Below are 25,316 nucleotides of genomic sequence, written 5' to 3'. Positions count from 1 at the left end.
GTGATCTGTTGACGGCAATATAGACCTTAGCAACTCTTAAAATGAGTGGGTGCAATGCTGATGTTGGCGGAGGGTTATTTAAGCACGGTTGATTGCGCACTCTCTCTTGTGCCCCTTTTGCCATTGGTTTCACCAAGACGGGGCAATCCGTCAGGCTTAAATGTCCCTCCACGAACCCGACTTGCACACACTGTGCGTTGATTTTTAATGCATCACATATTTTAAGATCAATAAGTCAACCTCGGTGTCGGCAAGTAGCAGCCAGCCATCATTGCTGTAGACTTCCAATTCAAGGCCAGCTCCAGAACTCCTTTTCCTCTGCCTATGACTTTCTCTGTAGAAAGAAAATTGCCTCCTTTCCACGATGCCCCCCCCCCCACCCATGTCCGACTGTTTTGTACAGCACTTTGACATACGGTTATATTTGGATGCTCTATAAATCTAAATCATTGTGCAACACAATTGCCAGTCTATTGTGGAATGAAGGCCTTCCCACTCTACGTTGGTCATGGGGATTACTTGACTATACTTCACCTCACCGGTCCGTTGAGAGGTTCGTGAAGATGGGCGGTGGGGCAAGGACAGATTCAAATATTGCTCGCACTAATGTTAGCTAAGGCGGTATAAATCGAACTTGGGTCACCAGATTCGTAACTAAGTGTGCCAAAGAAATGACACCACTCCCCATATTGTAAATCACCAAAACTGTATGGACTTTACTTATTATACAACCTGTGCACACGTGCACAAGCAGAGAAGTTGGTGCTTAAAACAAAAAAATAAATATAAATGTTAGGTTCTAAAAAAAATACTCATGTCTTGAAGACGGAGCCCTCCTTCATTTTTTCACACCTAATTTTTTTTTCCCACACCTCCAATTTAGCACGGTTACCCTATGCATGGTGCGAAAAGAAGTTCAACGTACACACGGGACATATAACGTCTCGCTTCCCTCTTCAATCCTCCCTCCGCAGGTGCAGAGCATTGTGCGCTCGCAAACGAGCATGGGCATGAGGCACCGCGATCGCTCCACCACGGGAAACACGCTCAAGTCTGGCTTCAACTCTGCACTGACCACCTTCTTCTTTGGCGAGGATCTCCACGGGAAGCTCACCATAGACAAGTTCCTGCAGTTCCAACGCCGTCTCCAACGCGACATCCTCAAACTGGAAGTGTGTTGCTGTCGTCGGGTAGAAACCGAGCGAACGAGCATAGCCAATGCATATTGCCACTCCAGCAATTTGGATAATTTTAGCACGTAGGTTCGCGTAGCTGCTCGTAAACCCAAGTCTGGTCTTCCCGTTGCTGTTTACATTTCCTAGCTATGCTTTGCTACAGCTCTGTGTCCCATGTAGGTCATAAGGATTGTTTGACCATATATGGTGAAGACTTGAGAACACCAGGAGTGCAAGGACCGCTTCAGATGTCACTCACTGCTGATATTAGCCATGGCCATGAATCAAACTCGGGTCAAACGTATTCAAAGTGGAGTGCTCTAACCAATTCACCACCCCTCTCCCCTTTGTGTCTATAAGTGGTTGTATATGTACCAAAAGAAACTTAAGTGTAACCAAGATAACTAATGTAAAACTTTAAGTCGTTTACAATACTGACATTTTAAACATGCAGGAGAAACTTATAATTCGATGTCTTAAACCTATTCATTGGGAACGGTAATCTCTTGTGCACGTGGTGATTTCTTATTACAAGTTGGAAATTGAAATTCTGCATGGTTAATGGTTGTTGTAAATGACACTCAAGGTCTACTTTTGCAAGCTAAACCTGTTTTCGTCATTGATTAATGTTTTGTATTTTATTGATGTAAAAACGTGCGATTGTTAAAACAATTCACTTGTACAGTATGCAACATGCGGTGTTGGCATGCCATTCCTGCATATCTTAAATTCAATATACAGGGATAAATAACTCGTTACAGACTCCAAAAGTGTAAGTTTCTCTCTGGAGCAATACTAATGGCCTCGTAACAAAACATGCTAGCCTTCTCGTTTTGACATTTCAAAGATGACCTACCACTTCAGTGTGCCCACTGTAGAATGAAATGTGCACGTCGGCGATTGTATTCCGTCAGTTTGAGAGACAAGATCCCGTGGATGGGCACATTTCGGAGAGACGATTTGGAAACATGCTCTTGGCCTACAGTGGGGTCAAGTCCAAAAAACTCACACACATGCTCAAGCACGTCAAGAAGGAGTTTAAAGATGGGCCGGTAAGATTACATTGTCATTGAATATATGCTTCGTGGTACAGCGATGGGGCACAAATGATATTTCTCGCTACATTTTGGTACGCTGTTCTGTTTGAATATACTGCACAAACGTTATTTGGTTTTTGTCACGTTGAGTTAAAATGACAAGGGAATTTGGTCTACAAACGGAGAATTGTGCATTTGCCTTGAGAAATGTAAATGCTAGGCATACGATTAGATGCAGGAGGTCCTCGTATATTTGGTTATGGCACGATAGATGAGAATACTATGACTTGAAAAGGAGGTGTGAACATTACGGTTTGCTTTTGTATATTTAAATAAGTGATGCATTACTCTTGTTAATGATGTTTTGAATATTATTGGCATTGTTTAACTTGTACAACAGCCAGATTTCAAAGACACACACTAAGTTTTGTTGACAAGAGTAATGTTTTTTTCAATTATTACTGAAATCCTCCGGCTGTACGTGTGACTCACCAGGCTAGCATCATGAGTGTGATGGAAGCAATGTTCCAGTTTCACCCTCGCAGTACCACATGCCCGAGCAATGGTTGATATTTCGAAGCCTACAAGTCATTTTTTTATGTGTTTTTCTCAGGGAATCACTTTCGAGGAAGTTCAGAACTTCTTCACGTTTCTGAAGAACATCAATGATGTGGACACAGCCTTAACATTCTACCACATGGCTGGAGCATCCATTGATAAGTGTGAGTTACCCGTTCAAGATGTCGTGTTTTAAAATAACACTGCTCCATGTGGAACATAATGTGTATACGACATTCACCAAATAACCAGTCGAGCCTACAACACGATCATAATTGGAATAGCATGCATAGCAGATTCGGCACTGATTAATTCATGTTCTGGGGATAATTGAATGCCACAGGAATTTGGCTGATATCGTTACAGTAGAATGAATGCGGTACTTTTGTATACATTGGCCGAAAGGGGGTGGGGGGGGATGTTGCTTTAATCTGATCTTATTTTGGATTAACATTACACTTGCATGGGCCGTGCCTGTCTGCCGGGTGACTTATTGCATCAGTGTGGATATGCAGTTCTTTTGTTCAGCCTAAGTCCATTAATTCACCTTGGATAAAGTACAAAATTGTGTTTCAATAAGGCTTAGCATCACAGGTGTTTGGGTGAATTCATACGGCAATATATAATCCCGCCGTGCAGCCCGTGACTTTGATTCTCCTGGCTCGCACGCTAGTCAACGCGCTCGCCCGCTCTGCGTGGATTTGATTGTTCCGTTCCCACTACCCGGGAAGTCCTACCGGGAATTTCCCAAGCAATTCATCCGTTGGAAAGTGTGCAAGTATCAAAGACTCAAAATAAAGCTTAAAATTTTATATTTTAGACATGCATCAAATCATGCTTATAAGAATATATTGGCTAATATTTACTGCAAATTGCCTAGAAATGTCTAAAAGCCAAAACAAATTATTGAACAATACCAACAAGACACTAAAATTGGACCAACAAATTGGATTCGTGAATCAATGGCTGGATTCCAAAAAAATATAAAATCTCATTACTCGCCTAGTAACTATGGTGTTCTAGCTTCTATTACCATGTGTGTGGCTAATGTGAAGTTGCCTATAAAACTAAACGATGAAAACTTTTTTTTATTTTACCGGGTAAAGGTCACCGAGCCATATAGCTATTTTTCAGAAGCCACCTTAGCCACAAGTGAAATCTCAACGAAGTGGCTCATCATTAGGAAATGTATAGCAGCCAATTACTCTAAACGCATGTTGATTCAAATTGTGGAGGGAAAAACCGGAGGACCCGGAGAAAAATCCATGCGGCCACGGGGAAAACACGCAAACTCCAAATATTCAACAAGCGTCAGGGTTGGGATTGAACCCACGAACTCCTGTATACCAAGCAGGGGAGTTAACATCTCGACACCGTGGCTGTGGGTGTATTTACCATAAGCATATGCACCCACTGCTACACAGTTGCTGTTAAATATTCTGAAATGTGACTTGCAACAGTAAGCTATTGTGTGCCGGCGTCGTGTCGTTAAAATTAGAAATGTTCCTCATGTCACTGACGGGCAATAGACGTGGCAGTCATTTCCCCTGACTGACACTTGGCAAGACTTTCCTGAAAATAGTCACGAGAAAGCGTTCCTCGCTAATCAAAAATAATACATTTGTGGTGTAGTGTATCATGCCACCCCATCTGCAGGCAGTGTTCCGTAGGATGGAATGCCCACTCGTGGTTGTTGTGAAGAACTTTGCATTAATTTAATCTATGTTTGCAGCCACGATGCAGCAGGTGGCACGGACTGTGGCTAAAGTGGAGTTATCCGACCACGTGTGCGACGTAGTGTACACCCTCTTCGACTGCGATGGTGAGTGTCATCCCCATCTTATTATGTTAAGCCCACTTGACAGACCTGCTCAAATGCACTAAATGTGCCAGTTTATTAAATGCAAAGTAAACGGTCTAAACGCGAGTTGCTTGAAGTCAGATAAACGCTGCATTTGAATGGCAATCTTAAATCATCCTTTACTCTGGTACATTTCTCCTGGGAGCTATGTGCAAGGAACATTTTGTCTTTTCTCTGATAAGAGCTCACTACATGTCAGAATCTGAACATTTGTGTATTCATTCTGGAGAAGTCCGATGAGCTATGAAGCACTTTTTCACAGATGTCCAGTAGGGGCAGGTAAAAAAAGTTACAACAACAAACAATGCATGTGCAGTCTGTATGTATTTAAGACATGTCTGGTACCATGTTCAGATTGATAAAAAGCCACCTAATATCACTGAACAATAACCGTCTAACCAACTGAACTCTTCAACCCATGCCTTTTGTTTTGCTCTTGAATAGACTACTGAGCAGCTGGCCTAGCTTCAGGATAATGTTCTGGTACTTAGCGTCACAGTAATGTTGACTTAACCAACAGGTGCATCATTTCTGGTGGTAAACCGACACTTGGCACCCGCATGCAATGCATGATGTTTCTGAGCATTTTAAAAGAACCGTCAATCATTTGCTTACAAATCCGCTCCTCAACAATATCCACTTAAGCCTTGGATAAGCTCCTGTGGCAATATTTACTTCTCATTAGGATAAAAAACATATTTCCGCTGCAAAAACGGTAGGGTGGTTCTTTGGCAGTCAGGGCAATCCATGAATGCGTTTTCTTGGAGAGTACATGTTTACCATTGTAGGGTGTTTTCTTCAAAGGATCATATATCGAGTGTTATTCATAGTGCTCACCTTACAGAGGTCGCTGCAGAATAATTTACGTTCTTTTCAAACCACACACTGCCATCCTTAACAGTTTTTTTTTTTTACAACAGAATGCATTAAGTAACGCTCTGACAAGGTACAGAACGGCATCTAACTTGTTCTCCTTATTGTGATATCAGTTACTTTATGCATATGGAAAGCAATCCATATACTTAAGAAAAACCTCTTATCAATCTCCGGTTCGAGTCAAAGACTATCCCCTACTCCGGCTACGACTAATAATTTCTGTTTGTCCCAAATGCTTTGAATAATACGAGACTCGTGTACGAATGCGTCTTCTCCTCCCTTGCACGTGCCTGTCGCTCGCAGGAAATGGCGAGCTCAGCAACAAGGAGTTTGTGTCGATCATGAAGCAGCGCTTGATGCGAGGACTGGAGAAACCCAAGGATATGGGCTTTACGCGCCTGGTGGATGCCATGTGGAAGTGCGCCAAGGAGACCACCTGGGAGTTCCCCAGCAAGAAAACGGCGAATGTCAAGGAGTGACGTCACATCTCCAGGAAATGTTTCTTGCCTGGGCACAAATTGGTCTTTTCACCTTCGTTTAATCACTAAGGCTTGAGTATCCAAAATCTGTTATTGTAAGCCTGAGCGTAATTTTGGATTGTCTAGTTTGGGAGATTATACACGTTTTGGCGCAATACTCAGAGGAAATTATGGTGGTTAAATATCTTTATCGGGTCTTAATGAATCTCAATATTAACACACCACCCTTGGCCACTGTCTCAGTCGAAGACCAGATGAGATGGCATTCGTGTTGTATATTCTGCACAGACAAAGTTTATTGCATGCTGCTGCTCCATTCTCTTCACATTTCCAATTAAACTTTTGACATTGTTAAATTATTTTTTGGAAGTAACAAAAAAAATATTGCATGCTTTGGCTAATTTATAGTCTGCATGTAAATTGAAATAGTTAATGTCTTGGTTGGAATCGATGCATAATAATTAGTTTTCAAAACGTCATATTCATGAATATCATTACCACCTTTTTGTTTCAAAGTAACTGGGAAACAGTGCAGCTGTATTATTTAACAATGACATTTTCTCGCGTCCATGTCACAGTTGTATTTCAATTTGAAAGTAATGTACATGAAAACTAAGATTGGACAAACTATCCTGAAACAATGTACAATGCTTAAGGTTTTGGAGAATGCAATTTAAAGATCCCTGGGCCACTCTTTGTGTGCCTAAAGAAGCATATTATGTGTGGTTATTGTGTATGCAACTAGTGTGCTGCATGCCGTGTAAGTCCATAAACATTTAATTCATCTTGCAGCTAAACCTAAATGCATGTCGCTCTGTCGTTCTTTCCAGAAGGTTGCCAACAAATAAATAAGTTTGCTTGCATGAGTGTTGTGTTACTTAAGCCAGAGCAATATGATTAACTGTTTGTGTCCAGATATCATGCGATGTATATTTCACTTTTTAAAAGAATGAAACCTTGGAGGTATTTTTTTTGTATACATATATACCGCATTGGATTTATTTGTTTGCAGTACTGAGTGTTTCTGAATAAACGTGGGTTTTTAAGATGACACTCGTCTCTGTACGTCTGGTGCTGGTGGTTTCTCGCTCTATTCATGACGCCCTTTGGCATTCCCTTCCAGATGGCATATTTTCCTATTTGGCATTTCAAAATGTGAAGGCACAACACGCATTAAAATGTTAATTGTATTGCGCATTAATTATACAAAAAAACATAACTTACTGCATTTGTGTATATTTTATTATACCTGTGGGGAAAACATTGTAAATCTAAGTCAAAACGTTCTATAGGTAAAATAAAGGTCTTTGTGTTAATGACAATGTTATTTTGCGAATGTTATTCGTAATAGCATGAAATTACTTTTAAGAGACGGAGAGCCTCTGCAGCTAATGAAGTTGTTAGACTTTGAAAATGAACTTTACCCAGATTGCAGTGCTTTGCCGCCGGACAATGTTCTTTTGCTATTTTTAAAAGCCGCGTTCTTCAAGTACCGCGTATGCAGCACACTGGCTGCAAGGTTTACAATGCTGCTTTTTATTTTAGTGTTAAATTTGTTCGATATTCTCGAGAATGGGCGGTGTTGATGCTACTGTGCTAAAGGTTGCGCCTTAGTCTCTGTCCACAAAAAGTTAACAGCCTTGAGTCACGCCAGTTAATGCCACAAACAAGTCGGCTTGAACTTTTTGCACCATGAAATGAAAATAGCACTGGGAAAAAAAACACGAGTTTTACATTTGTTATGTTGCAGTGTATTATCCGTTCACACGAGTTTTTTTTTTTTGCCAAGCGGCACTTACAAACAACATCCTGTTCAGATGTACAGGGGGCTTCAAGAAAATGTTAACACTTCTGAGAATTTGCAACAACACCACGTGGCATGTGCTGCTGCCTCCGGCCTCTGGAGACCACCTGGGGAAGATTCCAGGCAATGTGTTGACAATGATGGCGAACAAGTGGAGACTGACTTTTTAAAGCTATTAACATACATTTGTTATGTTGCAGTGTATTATCCATTCTTTCCCATTAAAAACGATAGTCCTATGTAAGTGTTAACATTTTTTTGAAGCAGCCTGCGTATACAATGGGAACCAAATATATCAATTTAAACATTCAATGGTGTTGCAACTTGTGTTTAGATTGGAAACTACATTTTTATTGAACAGTTTTGTGTTTAATTTGTTGTCCTTCCCCCACCACCTCCGATTAGCTATGTACGGTGCGAAATAAGTTCAACATACATGTGCGAATCAACGGCTCTGTGCATTATATTTTAACACGTACTCATGTTATTGTACGTGCTTTTTTGTATAAATATATATTTTAAATTCAGTCGAATGTCGGCAATGCCACAATGCCCTCATCTGCAGCTACGGCCAAATAATTATGTAATAATGACGACTTGACAATTCTCTTGAGATGGCACTTTATTGAAGACGCGATCGCTTGACATGCGGAGACCCCCACTGCAACAGCCCCGAGTCTCCCGCGCATCTTAAATACCGACACGAGGCCACGCCCCCCTTCTCGAACCTTCTCGCTCACTCTGGACGCTCGCTCCACCGGCAGACTCCACCGTCCTCTTCCGTCACCTGACCACGCCCCCTTCTCGAACATTCCCGTAGCCACCAGTCCCTTCGCACTCACAACTGACTCCCCCGTCATTACCTCCAGTGGCCACCACCAGTGCATTCGTACTGCAGGCTGACCTTACCTGTCATTACCTCCCGTGGCCACTAGTCCCTTCACACCGCATACAGGCCCCATTGTCATTACGATGGCATTGCTTGTGATACCCTCTAAAGCAGCGGTCCCCAACCTTTTTGGCACCAGGGACCGGTTTCGTGGAAGACAATTTTTTCACGGACCCCTTTTCAAAGAAGCTCTCCAGCAACGTTTGTTTTTTACTCATTGTGGCTACTAGGGGTTAGCTTGTGGGCTTTATACCAACACTGTGACTGAGACAAGTGCGCAGTGCGGGAAAGAGGCGCGGATAGAAGTTGTAAATAAAATAATGGGGGGGCGGGCCACGTGCGGACTCACCGCTCTCACCTCCTCCTGCTGTGCGGCCCGGTTCCTAACAGGCCACGGACCGGTACCGGTCCGCGGCCCGGGGGTTGTGGATCCCTGCTCTAAAGGAACTGTCAGCATTTGCGATTGTCAATTGGACCACAGATTAAACGTGTAACCCTTCACGGTGCTTTTACGGCTGCAGCGGATCGGCTAATGTGGAGCGAACCACGACCCCCACACTAAAATCAAGCCAAGAAGGAAGCATCGAACCACACCGTAGAGCCGTGGCTGAGTTTTTTTTTTAACTATCGTCAACCTTTAAACCCTGGGCTGGGTCTGCCACCTCGTAGCCTATCTTGCCAACTAGGGCTAACGGAGCAAGACAAACACCATCAGCCTATGCTACTGAAATGGGAGGACCTTTGCGCTGCGTATCCTGACGCCTGGTGCGTTGAGACCCGAGACTCTTTGAGTTCACAGCAGCGCTGGGGTATGATTCCTCAGCGATAACTCACGCTTTGGTTAGTTTGCCCGGTGCTGGACGAACATGAGCACAGCTTATAATCATTCCTGTCCATGTGTCACTGTGTACATTGACTGCACGTTGGACGAGGGCCGTCCCACACCGCGTTGTGGAGGTAATTCGACCATACGTAGTGAACCATGATGGTCGCTGTGGGTTAAAGGTGGGGGGAACATAGATGTGGGAGTATAGCAGTGCAGTACAACATTTTTTCCCCGCTGTACTCTGCTGCCTACCATGCGAACGCCGTTTAATGTACAATGACCGTATGAACAATACCAACGGTGTGCCCTATAATGGGTTTTAGCCGGGCAAGCCTCAGTGAGTCTCGCGACTTATTTTTCAAGAGGGTACTGCCAAGTGTTTTTCATTGCCACGTTTGTTCGCACTGAGGAATTTGTTGTTTCTATTTTTACACATTTGGCAAGTTTGGACCAAGATACTGGCACACAAACTATTAAAATATACGTTTTAATATTACCAGGTAAGGCCCACTGAGCTATGTAGTTATTTTTCGAAAGCGACCTGGCCACAAATGATAGCTCAACATAGTGGCTTGTCACGTGGTAATTTATCGCAGCCAAATAATCTCAATGCTTGTTTATAAATGTGGAGGGGAAAACCGGAGGACCCGGAGACAAATCAACGCCACCACGGGGAGAGAGAGATACGCAAACTCCAAGTATATAGGCGTCAGGGTCGGGATCGAACTCACGACGTCCTTATATACCAGGCGAGGCAGTTAAAATCTCGCCACAATGGCCTAACTCTTGCGAATGATCCATGCTGGGTTGTTAAATCACATGATAATAGCAACTGTCCTCATATTTTTTGACTAAGTGAAGGATAAACGTTTCCCTTGGAGCCAGTGTCATAGCCTTTAAAATGGCTTCGTTAGCCATTGTCATTCACTGAAGTGGTGGCATCTTATGGAGCTTACCATCCTGTGTCTCAGGGATGCTTTACAAATACGTGTTTTCGGGACATTGCTGATTATAATCATGACGAACACTGATATGTCGCAACCAGACATGAAGACCACATTTGTTGCAGCTTGCCAACACGTCAAACATCAGCATGAACTACGTACCTTACGTCCCTACTATCAGCCTGCGAGTTAATCATTCACTTGCATTCATGGCTCCCTCGCTCGCTATAACCAATCACCACTCCTACTCAGAAATGCCACTGTAGAACACATTCGTCTACATAAGGTGGGAACACAAAACTCGTGCCCTCAACATTTCCAGAGAGCTCGTACGGAGCTGAACCGATCCCTCACTTGACCGGCCGCCGTTGAGAGCATCTGCGCTGCAGTGTAAGCCGAACGGTGCAGACAACATAACGTTGAAAAGTATCACAAAATACCGCCTGGAGCCGATTTCGAAACCGGTGACTTCACGTGTGCTAAAGTCCAGCTGCTTAAATCAAATGATTAACTGCAGAGGAGACTAAAATCATCCGACGACGCAAGCCGCAATCGAGAGAGATTCATCGCCCCTCCGTTTGTGTCCGTCACAGAGAGAGAGAGCGGGACACATCGCGACCATGACGCTGTGCCCAACAAGATCCGCGCCCTGCTTGGCTGCGCTGCTGCTGCTAATCTCAACCTTGGTGGCAGCAACGAACGTGGTGGAGGAGCCCGAGGGCTGGGGCCTCAACGTGCAGAATCTGCGGCGCGGGATCGAGAAGGTCGACAACTATCTCGAGTCCATGGTGGAATTCTTCGGTGGCTACAACGGGGAGTGCCAGTACCGCTGCAAGCATGGTCAGTAAACCCGCGCAAACCGACACTGGCAACTCGGTTCAATAAATTGAACTTCTTTTTTTATCATTTTACCAGGTAAGGGCCCAACGGGCTGCTAAATAACTCTCCTGGCCCTACCGTGTGGAGGAGCCGGAGGAAAGTCCACGCGAACACGGGGGGAGAACGAGACTTGCAAACTCCAAAATATACAGGCGTCAGAGTCGGGATCGAACCCCACGATGTCCTGTATACCAGGAGAGGGAGTTAACATCTCGCGACCATGGCATCCTCGGCATGGGAGTGCCGAAGTGGAACTAAGCCCCCCCCCCCCGTCCTTAATTCTCATGGTCAAGTCACAAAACGTTGGTACACCCATTGGCAGCCTTTTCGCGTATACATTAGCATTGTACGTAGGTACGTTTGTTGAACTTCTTTAGCACCGTACGTAGCCAACCGTGCTAATCGGAGTTGCGGGTGATGGACACCAAAACTAAACACAAGAAGCAAACAATGGTTTGGCTACGTACGGTGCGAAATAAGCCCCAACATACGTACACATTGATTTGAAGCTTTCGTGACTGCAGGAATCCATACTCTTTGGTTCTTTCGGCAAAGTCCACGTAGGCATAAAAATAAAACAAAAAATAATATATCACGACGTTTCGATCGCAACATAAGCGGTCGTACCCAGGCGGGTTAAATAAATAAATAATTATTTTTCTACCTACGTGACTTTACCGAAAGAACCAAAGAGTATACGTACATAGTGTGATAGACAAAAACGGATTATATCGTCCAGCATTATTTAACTTTTTTTCCATTTGTAGTGAGTTTGCTTTAATATCGACTGTGTCGTGCACACTAGCCCCTGCTCGCCGAGTTTTGCATGCCCCCTCTTTTGAACAAGGTCACTCGCAGGGCTCACGTTACCGATCTCTGTTGACACAAATCTAGAAAGACATTGCGTTCGTAGCCCGGCAAACAATGCCAGGGCAATGGAACGGAGCAATTAGCTGTCCTTTGCAAATGAGCTTTCAGGGAAAAAAAAATTATACATATTTTTTGTTACATTTTATCTTAACAATGTAGTTGGATTTTGGCTTCCCATACATTAGAAATGTATCGACTGCCGCTGAAAAACTAGATACATTAATATTCTGTATGGCATGAAGTTGTACAATTTTTCTGTGAAACATGATCAATTCAATCAAACCACATTTGTCAGCAAAACTAATATTTGGTTCTCACAGGCATTTAAACAAAGGTGTTGTGCTAGTGACACGTACGTTCTGGATTAATGGTTAATAGTTTACAGCCCTTTGTCAACTCAGCGCTGGATTAAAGTCTTCCCCACACGGTTTCTTTATAGGGATTGACCATACTTCTTCACAACGCTGGTCAGTGCTGGTTGGTGAATGGCAGATTGAAAACGAACTTCCTTCGAACTGATGTTTGTGTTTAGTTTGTTGTCCTTCCCCCGCACCTCCGATTAGCACGGTTGGCTACGTACGGTTTCGAAAGAAGTTCAACACACAGAGCATGCATAAGACACAGGAGCTGGTTCACTCAACACCCACGTCCGTTAGCCACGGACAGAAATCAAGCTGGGGTCGCTGGGATCATAGTGCAGCGTGCAGAACGACGTTTGGTGTTCACGAATGACGTGACACCCTGGACATCCCTTGCACACGTGATGTGGCATCTCAAGGGATTTCCTAGAGCAGTGGTTCTTAATATTTACTGTAGTCTTTCATCCCCTTGGTTCTCAAGCGTAAAAAAGTAACAAATATATTGGGTTCGCTTAAAAAAAAAGTCGTTGCGCTAACGTGCCCATGCTTAATTTGTGTTTTCGATGGTTCGCCTTCTAAAAAAATCTGGCCATGTCTCGCACCCCCAGAAAGGGAATCTCGCACCCCAAAGTATAAACCGGGATCCGAGATCAATAGTTTTACTAATAAATTCATAAACAACGCTGTCACCACCCTTACCCCGCCCAATCTGGAAATGAACAATTTTACTTTTACTTGAAAGTCTTCTGAATATGAAATATAATTGCATGCACTGCCTTTGCTATAATGTGTACGTTTTCATTTTCGGCAATGTGCAAGCCAATAATTGTTACAAAAACAAAGTTATATTATCTGGCAATGGATGGTACATATTTGTGAAAGGATTCCATTTTTAACAAATGTGTCCTCCAGATAATTAACCCCGTATAGAAACTACGTAATTGTTTTGTAATCTACAACTGTTGAAAACGAATGAATAACACAAAATATAATGAGGTAATTTTAACAGGATGGTTGCATGTGAATAGTAAAAACTACCTTGTAAAATAGAAACAAAAATTACTGCGTAAGTACTTTTTGTGCCACGACACAATGTTTGTTCGTGTCCAAACAAATGTGGTCCAGACACTCAGTATATTGCGTCTGTGATCTGACAAAAACTGCCAAGGGTAGTGTACAGACGCTGTTATGTTATCATTAGTGCCTTTTCCCAATCAGTGAAATAATTGCTTTAATTGGGCCCGCAAATCCCACAGAGTGTACCAACCTTCAACGCCAGATAATGCCCCTCGGGAGTGGTATCTGAACCTTCCCCACCGCCCACCCGACATGTATGGTCAAAATCCCCATCCCCCGCACGACCTACACGGCCACCCCACGACCTACACGGCATGAAGATACCTTTATCCAGCGGTGGATTAACAAATAGCTTTTATTAATTTTAGATTCATTTTTTTATTTCCACGTTTGACACTCTAAACACCCAATCTCTCTTTTCCCAAACGGTATAAATGTAGAGGTGTTCCCTCATTTTCACGGTGGCAAGATGTTATCTACCTCGCCTGGCATACAGGAGTTCGTGCATTCCATCCCGACCCTGACGCCTGTATATTTGGCGTTTGCATGGCTCCCTCCCCGTGGTTGCGTGGATTTTTCTCCGGGTCCTCCGGTTTTCCCCTCCACATTTGGAATCGACAACACGCATTTAGAATATTTGGCTGCTATAAATTTCCACGTGATAAGCCACTTCGTTGAGCTATCATTTCAGATAGACCGTTCGCTTCTGAGACAGAGCTATATAGGTCAGTGGGCCTTACCTGGTAAAATAAAAAAAAATAGTTTAGTTTCAAACAAAACGTTTTTATGGAAGGCCCTTCTTGTCAAAACACAAACACTTCTGCCCCCTGTCTCTCTCTCACTGCCGCGCTTGCTAATGATTGTGAAACCACAATGGAGTTCAGCTGGACCACAATGTGTTTCTGAGTTTTGGCATACAAACCTGCGTGTCTCCGCGAACAGATCGATCCTAATGGTCAACAAAGTGAGGACATGAAGTCACGTTGCTCACATAGGTTCCTCGCTAATACGAGACGGCTGCCTAACGAGCCCATGGCCTAAACGCGACGTCGGAAATGGCTTTCCGATGCGCCGGCAGGTTGATACTTGTACGGGGCGTGATGTCCCCAGCGTTTTTGGCTCCGCGTGCCGGGAGCTTCTTTAGAACTTCATGAAAATGTCATGCATCAAGTGGAATAAACACTTGGAACAATTAAAAAACACATCGGTAGAGCTGCACACAGCTGGTGGGGTTACCGGCTGTCCGGGATTTACCCCGGGGAATTGGCGTCTGTGTTCGGCCTGGCAGATTTGGAATTGCGCCGAGATCCGTGTTGTCTGTGTGAATTGTATTGCGGTAAAAGGTAGTGACGCTTCTTCTTTCGTGTGACCGATGTCGACGCAGAGCAACAACTGCAATTTCACAGGCAGTACCACTACACGTTGTTGACAGACCTAGTGACAACCGAGCAATACGTTCGCGTTTGGCAATAGCCGTGCGAATACCTTCGCGGCGGACTCGCGTTGCTAACACAGCCCTCTCGTCAGGGGTTCCAGGAGCTGTCCCTGTGCCAAGGAAGGACTACAAGGCGGCGCTGCCCAACGGCTGCGGAACTTCGCTCATGGGGGTGCAGGCGTTGGACGGGGTAAGTTGTTGATGGGGGTGCAGGCGTTGGACGGGGTAAGTTGTTGATGGGGGTGCAGGCGTTGGACGGGGTAAGTTGTTGATGGGGGTGCAGGCGTTGGACGGGGTAAGTTGTTGATGGGGGTGCAGGCGTTGGACGGGGTAAGTTGTTGATGGGGGTGCAGGCGTTGGACGGGGTAAGTTGTTGATGGGGGTGCAGGCGTTGGACGGGGTAAGTTGTTGATGGGGGTGCAGGCGTTGGACGGGGTAAGTTGTTGATGGGGGTTGCAGGCGTTGGACGGGGTAAGTTGTTGATGGGTGTGCAGGCGTTGGACGGGGTAGGTTGTTGTCCGCCCCGGGGGGGGGGGGGGGGAAGCGAAGCTCTTTGGCGCGCGGCATCCCTTCCTCTTTGTATCGATTTCCGTGTTATTTTGGTGTTGTAGTCATATAGCTGTAATTGGTAACCATTTTTTTAAAACAACATTGAATGTGTAACCCCAACAGTGGGTCTTGTTACGTATGAGCTTGATGGCAATTGATTTTTTGTTGTTGCAATGTATTGGGTCAGTGGGGGGGGGGTGTTCTTCCTTTGAGCTAGCATGTGCCTGAAGATGTGAAAAAATGCGGTGACATGCGCCGTAAATGTTTGTCCGCTGTTTGTTGAGGATTATGGCCGAGTTTACCGAGGGGTAATCTTATTTTCTGCATGAGCTGACAGCGTCACCCTGCCTTGACCGAGAGCAAAGTCTCCCTTGGCTGTAAGTTCAGATTGTGTGCTGAAGGCAGATTTTAATACAGCCCAGGGTCAACATGTCGCTGAGCGATAACGCAACGTTACCGACACGAAGCGGTCATGCGGTGTTTGAAGCCACGTATGAAAAAAGCCGCTGTAAAACTCGAGAGAGCATGCACCAAAAAAAAAATAGTTGTTATCAATGTGTCTCTTAAGTCATCGTCATCAACAGGGGTGAACAATAACACTGCAGCATGAAGGCCTCCCCAAGCAGAGAATTTAAGATTGGCTTAACGTTTCCGCTGCCAAGCATTTTATTGAGAGCAGTGGTTGGAATGGGCTGCTATATGACGGCATGCGATATCGGCACTTCTCAGAACACCAAACACGAATGCGCGAACTTTTCAGAACGCGTTAACCTGAAGCAGCACTTAGAATTTTTTGAGAAGGAACAGCTGTTGACATGGGCCTCAGGACGACTTAACAGGCTTCATAGGGAACTACACAGTTTCATTCGCACCATAAAATGAGCATAAAGTCAATGGTATAGGTATGACGTATGTACTAAACTTAATTATTTTTTTTACCAGGTAAGGCCCACTGAGCTATGTAGCTCTTTTTCAGAAGCGACCTGGCCACAAATGATAGCTCAACGAAGTGGCTGATCACGTGGAAACGAATAGCAGCCAAATAATCTAAACGCGTGTTGTTGATTCTAAATGTGGAGGGAAAATCCAGAGGACCCGGAGAAAAATCCACGCAACCACCGGGAGAACATGCAAACTCCAAATATAAAGCAGTCGTCAGGGACGCGATCGAACCCACAAACGCTGCTTTCACACCGTACGTAGCCAATCGTTATAATCGATTGTGCGGGATGCTGATCGGTGGTGACGGTGTATCAATTTGATATTTGTAGATTGGTGTAAGTTGCAAGTTAGAGATTCACGGTGAGCTCTGTAGACAGCCAATGGTACTGTCAGTCACCATGATGTTAAGAAATAGTGGATTCCTTTAATCTATATGTGAACCTGAATCGTGACAATTCAGCCAATCAGAGCTATTTAGGAAAATAAATACACCTCCAGGAAAACATTTATGAAGTTACAAAACGTAGATATATAATTCACTTTTTCGTCGTTATAAATTTCAAACAGGTGCTTTTAATATCTAGCTACATCCTAGCATTTAACATATTTACAAAGACTTTCAGGCATGAAATTAACAAACTTTGGCAACATATGATATCCTAGTCTTTTGCCTTCTCTTCACTTTTTTCATAATTGAATGCAGGCACTGCATCTACATGATAGCAGCTAAGTCGTCTCTATACATTATATTACGAATAAACAATTCATAGCGTGTGCATATTTCAAGGCAAAGCTTAAAGTCCCTCATAAGCTAGCCTGAACAGGTGAGCGCCTGGACAGGTTAGAGCTTGAACAGGTGAGAGTCTGGACAGATTAGAGCCTGAACCAGGTGAGCGCCTGGAGAGTTAGAGCCTGGACCAGGTGAGAGTCTGAGATTAGAGCCTGAACCAGGTGAGAGTCTGGACAGGTTAGAGCCTGAACCAGGTGAGCGCCTGGACAGATTAGAGCCTGAACCAGGTGAGAGTCTGGACAGATTAGAGCCTGAACCAGGTGAGAGTCTGGACAGGTTAGAGCCTGAACCAGGTGAGAGTCTGGACAGGTTAGAGCCTGAACCAGGTGAGAGCCTGGACAGTTAGAGCATGAACAGGTGAGTGCCTGGACAGATTAGAGCCTGAACCAGGTGAGAGCCTGGACAGGTTAGAGCATGAACCAGGTGAGAGTCTGAGATTAGAGCCTGAACCAGGTGAGAGTCTGGACAGATTAGAGCCTGAACCAGGTGAGAGCCTGGACAGATTAGAGCCTGAACCAGGTGAGAGTCTGGACAGATTAGAGCCTGAACCAGGTGAGCGCCTGGAGAGATTAGAGCCTGGACCAGGTGAGAGTCTGAGATTAGAGCCTGAACCAGGTGAGAGTCTGGACAGTTAGAGCATGAACAGGTGAGTGCCTGGACAGATTAGAGCCTGAACCAGGTGAGAGCCTGGACAGGTTAGAGCATGAACCAGGTGAGAGTCTGAGATTAGAGCCTGAACCAGGTGAGAGTCTGGACAGTTAGAGCCTGAACCAAGTGAGAGCCTGGACAGGTTAGAGCCTGAACCAGGTGAGAGTCTGGACAGATTAGAGCCTGAACCAGGTGAGAGTCTGGACAGGTTAGAGCCTGAACCAGGTGAGCGCCTGGAGAGTTAGAGCCTGAACCAGGTGAGAGTCTGGACAGTTAGAGCCTGAACCAGGTGAGAGTCTGGACAGTTAGAGCCTGAACCAGGTGAGAGCCTGGACAGGTTAGAGCCTGAACCAGGTGAGAGTCTGGAGAGGTTAGAGCCTGAACCAGGTGAGTGCCTGGACAGATTAGAGCCTGAACCAGGTGAGAGTCTGGACAGGTTAGAGCCTGAACCAGGTGAGCGCCTGGAGAGTTAGAGCCTGAACCAGGTGAGAGTCTGGACAGGTTAGAGCCTGAACCAGGTGAGAGTCTGGACAGTTAGAGCCTGAACCAGGTGAGAGTCTGGACAGTTAGAGCCTGGACCAGGTGAGAGTCTGGACAGTTAGAGCCTGAACCAGGTGAGAGCCTGGACAGGTTAGAGCCTGAACAGGTGAGAGTCTGGCCAGGTTAGAGCCTGAACCAGGTGAGAGCCTGGACAGGTTAGAGCCTGAACCAGGTGAGAGTCTGGACACATTAGAGCCTGAACCAGGTGAGAGTCTGGCCAGGTTAGAGCCTGAACCAGGTGAGAGTCTGGACAGGTTAGAGCCTGAACCAGGTGAGTGCCTGGACAGGTTAGAGCCTGAACAGGTGAGCGTCTGGCCAGGTTAGAGCCTGAACCAGGTGAGAGCCTGGACAGGTTAGAGCCTGAACCAGGTGAGAGTCTGGACAGTTAGAGCCTGAACCAGGTGAGAGTCTGGCCAGGTTAGAGCCTGAACAGGTGAGAGTCTGGACACATTAGAGCCTGAACCAGGTGAGAGTCTGGCCAGGTTAGAGCCTGAACCAGGTGAGAGTCTGGACAGTTAGAGCCTGAACCAGGTGAGAGCCTGGATGGTGAGCCTAGCTCTGCTGCTTGAAAGTGAAGAGTGCTTGGATGCTGCTGCTGCCGCTGCTGCTGCCACTGCCTGCTGATGGCACTGTCTGCGCGTGTGTGCAGTGGTAGAGGATTCCAGGTGGCAGCCGATGTAGCCACGGACTAATTCCACTCATCCAGGACAGTCCTGGTTCTTGGGTGTGCGATGAGCAGATTGTTAGACGTGCAAGAAGGGTGGGGGAGAGAGGTACGGTGGGCGAACCTGGAGAGACAGAGAAAGAGAGCTCGGTGGCACATGATAGCGACGTCTTTTTTAGCGGAGCAACGGGAGTTACGTGGCCTAAATTGCCTAGCCAGGACAGGTTGGTTTTGTAGATCCGCTGTGGTTCGTCGAGGCGACGTTCTGCTGTCCGAGCGAGGGGTGGCCCGACGCTGCGGCAATCCTGGCGAGTGCTGCCAGTGCCGCAAAAAGCCCGAGCGCTGTTTGCGGTCTCCGTATCGGTCAAAATTGGGAGGACGCGTGGCAAGGCCCTGAGGTGGTGATCGCCGTGCTTTTAATGCGCTGAGCACGGGGGGGAGGGTTGTCGATGGCCAGGATTTTGAAATTATTTGAGAGACCGACGATGGAGCCGGCGATGAGCAGATTTGTGGATTTTGGGGGTTTTGATGGTAGGCGATTTGACCAAAGGCAGCGCTGCAAGGATGTACGTTTGACAGGCAAACTCTTAGACCTCTATAATAGAGGTGTTTTGGGTTAGGTCGCGTAAATATATAAATGTGTCGTTAAGCCCACCACAGCTGACTAGTAAGGGTTGTCACGTACACAGAACGTGACAATTCGTCACTAGTACAGCACACCGGCGTGTTGGAGAGCCAAGCCAAAACATTTACAATCCGAGTACGACGTTTCACCAGTAATTACAACTAGCTTCATCAGGCAACAGCCAGATTTGTGGAGAAGTCCTCCACCTGTTTCCCAACAGGCAATGGGCCAAAATTGGAGATACTGTACTCTTAAACCTCTGCGCCGATTTCAGTGAACGAAGTCTCCCATTGCATAATGGTACGTAGTTTATGCAAACGTGGTCACATTGTATTCTCTCTTCACCTTTGATCTAACTAGCCTCATCGACCCCGGCACTGCTCATCTAATCTGGTATTTGCAATAGACCAAGTGACGTGATTCGCATTTTAAAAATATATATATATAACAGATAGGTGTGTGCCACTGAGGAGTGTGGATGTGTGGGTTGCGGGAGTATGGGGTTGCTGGGCGATGAGATCCCTGTGAGGGCTTCAAGTAATTTATTACCATAGTATCTCGGCAGCACTTCCCACCGGGTGATGAACACCTTACATTACGTGCCGCACGATGACCTCGCGGTTCATCTCAATTCGGCGAGTGAAAAAAAAAAGCAAACAAACGAGCGAGAAAACAAGAAGAGAAAAATGTTACACAGCTCCTTTGTAATCGTGAGACAATCGCGTGCGCCGCCTGCATCCGTGCAATCCGCCAGGGTTCTTAAGGAGCAGGGAGCGTATGGTGGGTGGTGGCGGCGGGGGGTGTGTGGCGAAGCGCACCTTGACAAACCACGGGCTTTTTACGACAGGAGTGAGTGATTTTCATGGGATCAGCTCGGGAAATTGGCCCATTGCCTGTTGGGAAATAAACTCATCGGCACGAGAGGGCTGGGCCCCAGACCATGTCAAGCGCAGCGCACCGCACAAAATAATGTGCGGAGCCATTGTCAGGAGAATTACCGGCATTGTTGAACGCCGATGGCGCCGGAAGTAGCATTTGCGGTGCAACAAGGCGATTTTCAGGAATTTTATATTTTTTCCCTTTAACGCGGCGGCAAACACCCTCACACCCCACCCCCCAATCTGCCCCCCTTAGAAAATTGCCCCCCTTACGAGCGAATTGTTTAGCGCCCACGGAGGCTCCGATGTCAAGCGCCGGCTGATCTTCCCCAACCCCCACCACCAAATGCGCCGTCTTGCAGCTGGACCTTGGCATCCCGGCCATGACCAAGTGCTGCAATCAGCTGGACATCTGCTACGAGTCGTGCGGGGCCAGCAAGAACGTGTGCGACGCTCGCTTCCGCATCTGCCTCTCCTCCATCTGCACAGACCTGCGCAAGACCCTCGGATTTATCTCCAAAATCGACGGTGCGTTCGCCCGACAAGAGCCGGATTGTCGTCGTCGTTGTTTATTGTTGCTGCTGTCGCTGCGTAAAAATTGATGAGCTCTGTTTCTCGCGCCGTTCGGCGGAGGGCGAACGGTGGGCAGGTATACAGCTTCATCATCTTCTTTCTTTATTTCGTACGGCCGATGTAGATGCAGGGCAACGACTACAATTTCACGTCCAGGTGGTGGTGGTCGGTCGGTTGGTTGATTTGGCACGCAGTGGTTCACAGTGGTTCACACACGCACTGGGCTCGAAAACCGTCCACCCAAGTTCGACTCGCTGTCACGGTGGAGAGTGATCGCAGAACTGGTCCATGGCACCCCACCCACAGGTCACCAACTCGCATTGACTGGCATGGTGAAGTATGGTGAAGCAACCCCTATCGACCAAACACGGGGCTGTACATTATAGTAATTAAAACATAATTGCTATTATTATTAAATGCAAGCTACCTCAATCATCGAAGACAAGTTAAAGTGGTTTCCCATTCATTTGAGCACGGGGCAGTGCTCATCTCTCAACTTAACCCATGAGCCAGTGATGGAAACTCCACGTTCCTATGTCGGAGGCAAACCATATGCAATGGATGACGACCCATGCCTTCCTCGTGAAGTGAAACTCAAATGTTACAAATTCCAGAGAGATGCGTGACCTGCAGGACTTTTGATCGTGAGCAGCGCATTATGCCACTACGCCATCTGGCTTGATAATAACATTGATAACAATGACATATTAGTAGTGTCTACACGAGTCATGATGATACTTGCATTTTTAGATGCACTAATTACGTGACAGTGATGCACCACTAAGTTATTTTGTGGAGTGAAGTTACAAAGTTAATGTTTTACCATTAGGGCTGTGATATATATATATTTCACAGTCAAACTGCCTGATGTTCAGCCACGAATAGATGTCGATTAGAGGGCAAACAAGAATCAGAGCCATCGCAGAATCAGAGCCATCCGTGAGATAAAAGCAAAGGAATGTTGTGCGACTTTGCTGCAAATGGAAGGGACAACAATCGGATAAACATAATGACAGAATGTCAATCAAGCGAGTGAACGGACGTACGAAGAACAAGAAGAGGAGCAGTGAGATCACGTTGATTGCACCTGCGGTAGAATAACGAACGCCGGTATCAGGATAACAAGCGAGCAAAGGTCAAAGCCTGCCAATGCAACGACCAGAAATGTGCCGATGTTGACGATGATAATGATGATGGTGTCATATTATATTGCATCGCACCGCTGTTGCTTGGGGCGTGTGTGTGTGCGTGCGTGTGTGCGTGTGTGTGTGTGCGTGCGTGTGTGTGTGTGTGCGTGTGTGTGTGTGTGCGTGTGTGTGTGTGTGTGCGTGTGTGCGTGTGTGTGTGCGTGGGTGTGTGTGTGTGCGTGTGCGGGGGGGTGATAGTGGAGCGTTTAGCGCTACGCTGCGCTACGAACTCGGAGACCCCAGTTCGATTCCCACTCACGCCCAACACCGGTGACGATTATCTGAATCGGTCCTGGACCACCCCTGGGTCGACTCAGCCTCAAATGAGTACCTGGTGCGGTGTGTAAACATCGCCACTGGGGAGACAAAGGCGGCCGGGCGTGGTGCTGGCCACCCACCCCCTCGTGTGCCGTTCCGGCCTTCATAGGTGCTCGCTAACAGCACTTGCCCCAACAGTCTATTAAGGCTACACGGGGGGTCTTTGTCTTTGGGGGGGGGGAGGGGGGAAGTGCGATTTTGTCTTACACGAGGCTGGCTTGTTTTTTTTATTTCCCTTCTTCCCATGTTTGCCCCTCAGCCTGCGAGACGGGGGCCGAGCTCCTGTACAAGACGGTGACGAGCTTCGGGTGCAAGTCCTTCCTCAACAGCCAGCGTGCGTCGTGCTACTGCGAGGGCGAGGACAAGGACGAACTTTGAGGGCTCCCTCCCCCCCCCCCACGACACTCGTCAGCCGGAGGCCCGTCCACAGCGCACCAGCCAGGCCTCCGACCGCCCTTCCGTGTGCCCTCGGTTAGCTGCGGGTGCAAGCGAGAGGCCCGGCTGGGTCGCCTCAGAGGTCAAGAGCACTGAAGCCGGCACCGCCGATTAAGCCGGGCCGTGAAGCCCCAAGTTCGTTGCAACGAATTTTGGGGGGATTCATTTTCTCACGTTACTCGGCTAAACTTCCCGCTCTGCTCATTACAATATTGGTTGGATTGTCACGAGAACAGCATTGCTGGCATAGAGAGAGTCCGTAGGAATGTGCCGCTCTCTAGTGGGCACGGATCTGAGGTAGCTCTGTAATATCCAATTCTGCGGGCCTCAATCTGACACGGCGTCGTAGTTGCACTGCGCTGCGAGAGATTTTAATGGGTTTTTCATCTCGTGACGTGATGCCGATAGCACAATCGGGATAAAATTTAAGGGGGAGAGAGGGAATGAACAAACTGATTTTCGTATATATTTTTAAGTATGTTGAACTTCTTTCGCACTGTACGTAGCCAACCATGCTAATCGTAGGTGTGGGGGAAGCACAACAAACTAAACGCAAAAAGCAGTTCTAAGGAAATGACTTTTGAGTGTTCTCAGCTGTACCAATACGTAGTGGAGAATTTGTGTCTCTATATTGGAGATTTTGAAGATCGACGTTACGAGGCCGAAAGTGTAAAACAGAAGTTGTTGATTCTGTTTCACCTGTGTTTAAATACCACTGCGTAGATTTTTAATACTACGGCGTAGGTTTCCCGCGGTTGTGATGTATCGCCCTCCGATACCTCTTATCTCCACGAACAGATCGTTCTAAACATAAACGGCCAATATGTGAGTACATGAAGTGATGTTGGTTACATTGGTTCCTCGCTACGACGAGAGAACTGCTCAACAAGCCTGCAAGAAATCTGAACACGACATTGGAAATGCCGCTCCGATGCGCTTCTGGGGACCGTACGCGCGTGTTGCTCGGCACGACGTCCGACGTTTCGCACCAAACGTGCTGGGAGCTTCATCGGGAACTAAACTGCAACAGTTAAGTTGCAACGTTTCTGAAGACGTTCCCAGCAGCTGGGCCAAAAATATCGGACATCAGAGCCACCGCAAACACACGGCCGGTGCAACGCTAAACACAAACGCCTCAGACGTCTGCGTTTCAATAGTTAAAGTGCGCGTGCGCGCTTCTGTGACCACGATGACCCAGTTAGGACAATGTTGCTGCGTCAACTAGAATGTGGGCTGAAAAACTATTTTTCAGGTCCAGATTTGAGAAAATAAGTGACCTATTTATTTATAGGAGTCACATCGCACTGGCAACAACATCCAGGCAGGAGTTAGGATATGTTTGCATGTTGATGAGAGAGAGAGGGAGCCGATTTTTCCCCACCGATGAATTTAACTAAATTCGAGGCCTTTGCCGAGGGAATCCTGCAGAGGGCAGATGTCTACAGTTTATCTTCCACACACCGCAGTTATTTCCACCGAAGGGAACGTTGAATTGCAATAACCATTTTGCAACGCACTGCCACTCCCGTGTCCATGCGAAGGCAATGCCACGGTGCCACATATAAGTCGATCCCTTTGCCGTGCACACTCTGAATATCACTAATTAATTTTCATTGTGGCACAGGAGAAGGATCCTCTGCATACGTAACGAGCATCATTCATTCGTTTGCGAAACATTTCCCTTTCGACATTCATTTTGTGACCTTTGTTTTGCCGCTTAAGAATTTACCATTATAATAGTCAACAGTTTACTTTCTAAATGGATGGGGGTTTTTTTTCAATAAACCGTACTGGAAAGAAAACGCATTGTTGATTTCTTGACGTCTTATTCAGAATGGGGGCAAGCAGTGATGGCGGCAGTGCCTGGGACCTCTGAATCTCATCGCCTGAATCCGATTTTCTGGCCACGGCTGACATCAGTGGCTCGTGATATCCGATTCGACTTCCACGGCCGTCCCGACCTTCAAGTGCCGTCAATCAATGGCAGTGGCCAAACAAACAAAAAGGCACGGGCAAGCCACCGTTCAGAAGTTGGTTGACAAAAGGCTGCTGCTCATCACAGGATACCCGTGCACGCAGCGAAGATGGACAGCTGCCG

At 46.5% G+C, this 25,316-nt stretch overlaps 2 protein-coding genes across 7 annotated transcripts in view; both read left to right on the top strand.

Annotated features, from left to right (window-relative positions):
• MICU1 (mitochondrial calcium uptake 1) overlaps nucleotides 1-7,037 on the top strand; it is a 47,071-nt gene extending 40,034 nt beyond the window's left edge. For all 5 annotated transcript variants that reach the window (XM_032950003.2, XM_032950001.2, XM_032950002.2 and 2 more), the window contains 5 exons: nucleotides 975-1,172; nucleotides 2,090-2,227; nucleotides 2,826-2,934; nucleotides 4,503-4,592; nucleotides 5,811-7,037. In XM_032950003.2, the coding sequence (XP_032805894.1) occupies nucleotides 975-1,172; nucleotides 2,090-2,227; nucleotides 2,826-2,934; nucleotides 4,503-4,592; nucleotides 5,811-5,986 (711 nt within the window). In that variant the 3' untranslated portion in view covers nucleotides 5,987-7,037. The remainder of the gene's footprint in view (nucleotides 1-974; nucleotides 1,173-2,089; nucleotides 2,228-2,825; nucleotides 2,935-4,502; nucleotides 4,593-5,810) is intronic.
• Nucleotides 7,038-10,683: 3,646 nt separating this feature from the next.
• Nucleotides 10,684-25,024, top strand: LOC116940323 (group XIIB secretory phospholipase A2-like protein). Of its 2 annotated transcripts, XM_076065714.1 has the most exons (5): nucleotides 10,684-10,839; nucleotides 11,045-11,289; nucleotides 15,162-15,259; nucleotides 21,068-21,233; nucleotides 23,043-25,024. In XM_076065714.1, the coding sequence occupies exons 2-5, from the start codon at nucleotides 11,070-11,072 to the stop codon at nucleotides 23,159-23,161; spliced, it is 603 nt and encodes a 200-aa protein (XP_075921829.1). In that variant the 5' UTR covers nucleotides 10,684-10,839; nucleotides 11,045-11,069; the 3' UTR covers nucleotides 23,162-25,024. The 2 variants fall into 2 exon arrangements, with proteins under 2 accessions (XP_075921829.1, XP_032805889.1); XM_032949998.2 differs by having other exon boundaries at nucleotides 10,686-11,289; nucleotides 15,171-15,259.
• Nucleotides 25,025-25,316: the final 292 nt, after the last annotated feature.

Source organism: Petromyzon marinus, chromosome 8 (assembly GCF_048934315.1).
Source record: "Petromyzon marinus isolate PM22_M1 ecotype Great Lakes invasive population chromosome 8, UKy_Petmar_22M1.pri1.0, whole genome shotgun sequence".
Classification (NCBI taxonomy): domain Eukaryota; kingdom Metazoa; phylum Chordata; class Hyperoartia; order Petromyzontiformes; family Petromyzontidae; genus Petromyzon; species Petromyzon marinus.
The sequence above is the reverse complement of the archived record's forward strand: the minus strand, read 5'-3'. Positions and strand labels throughout refer to the sequence as shown.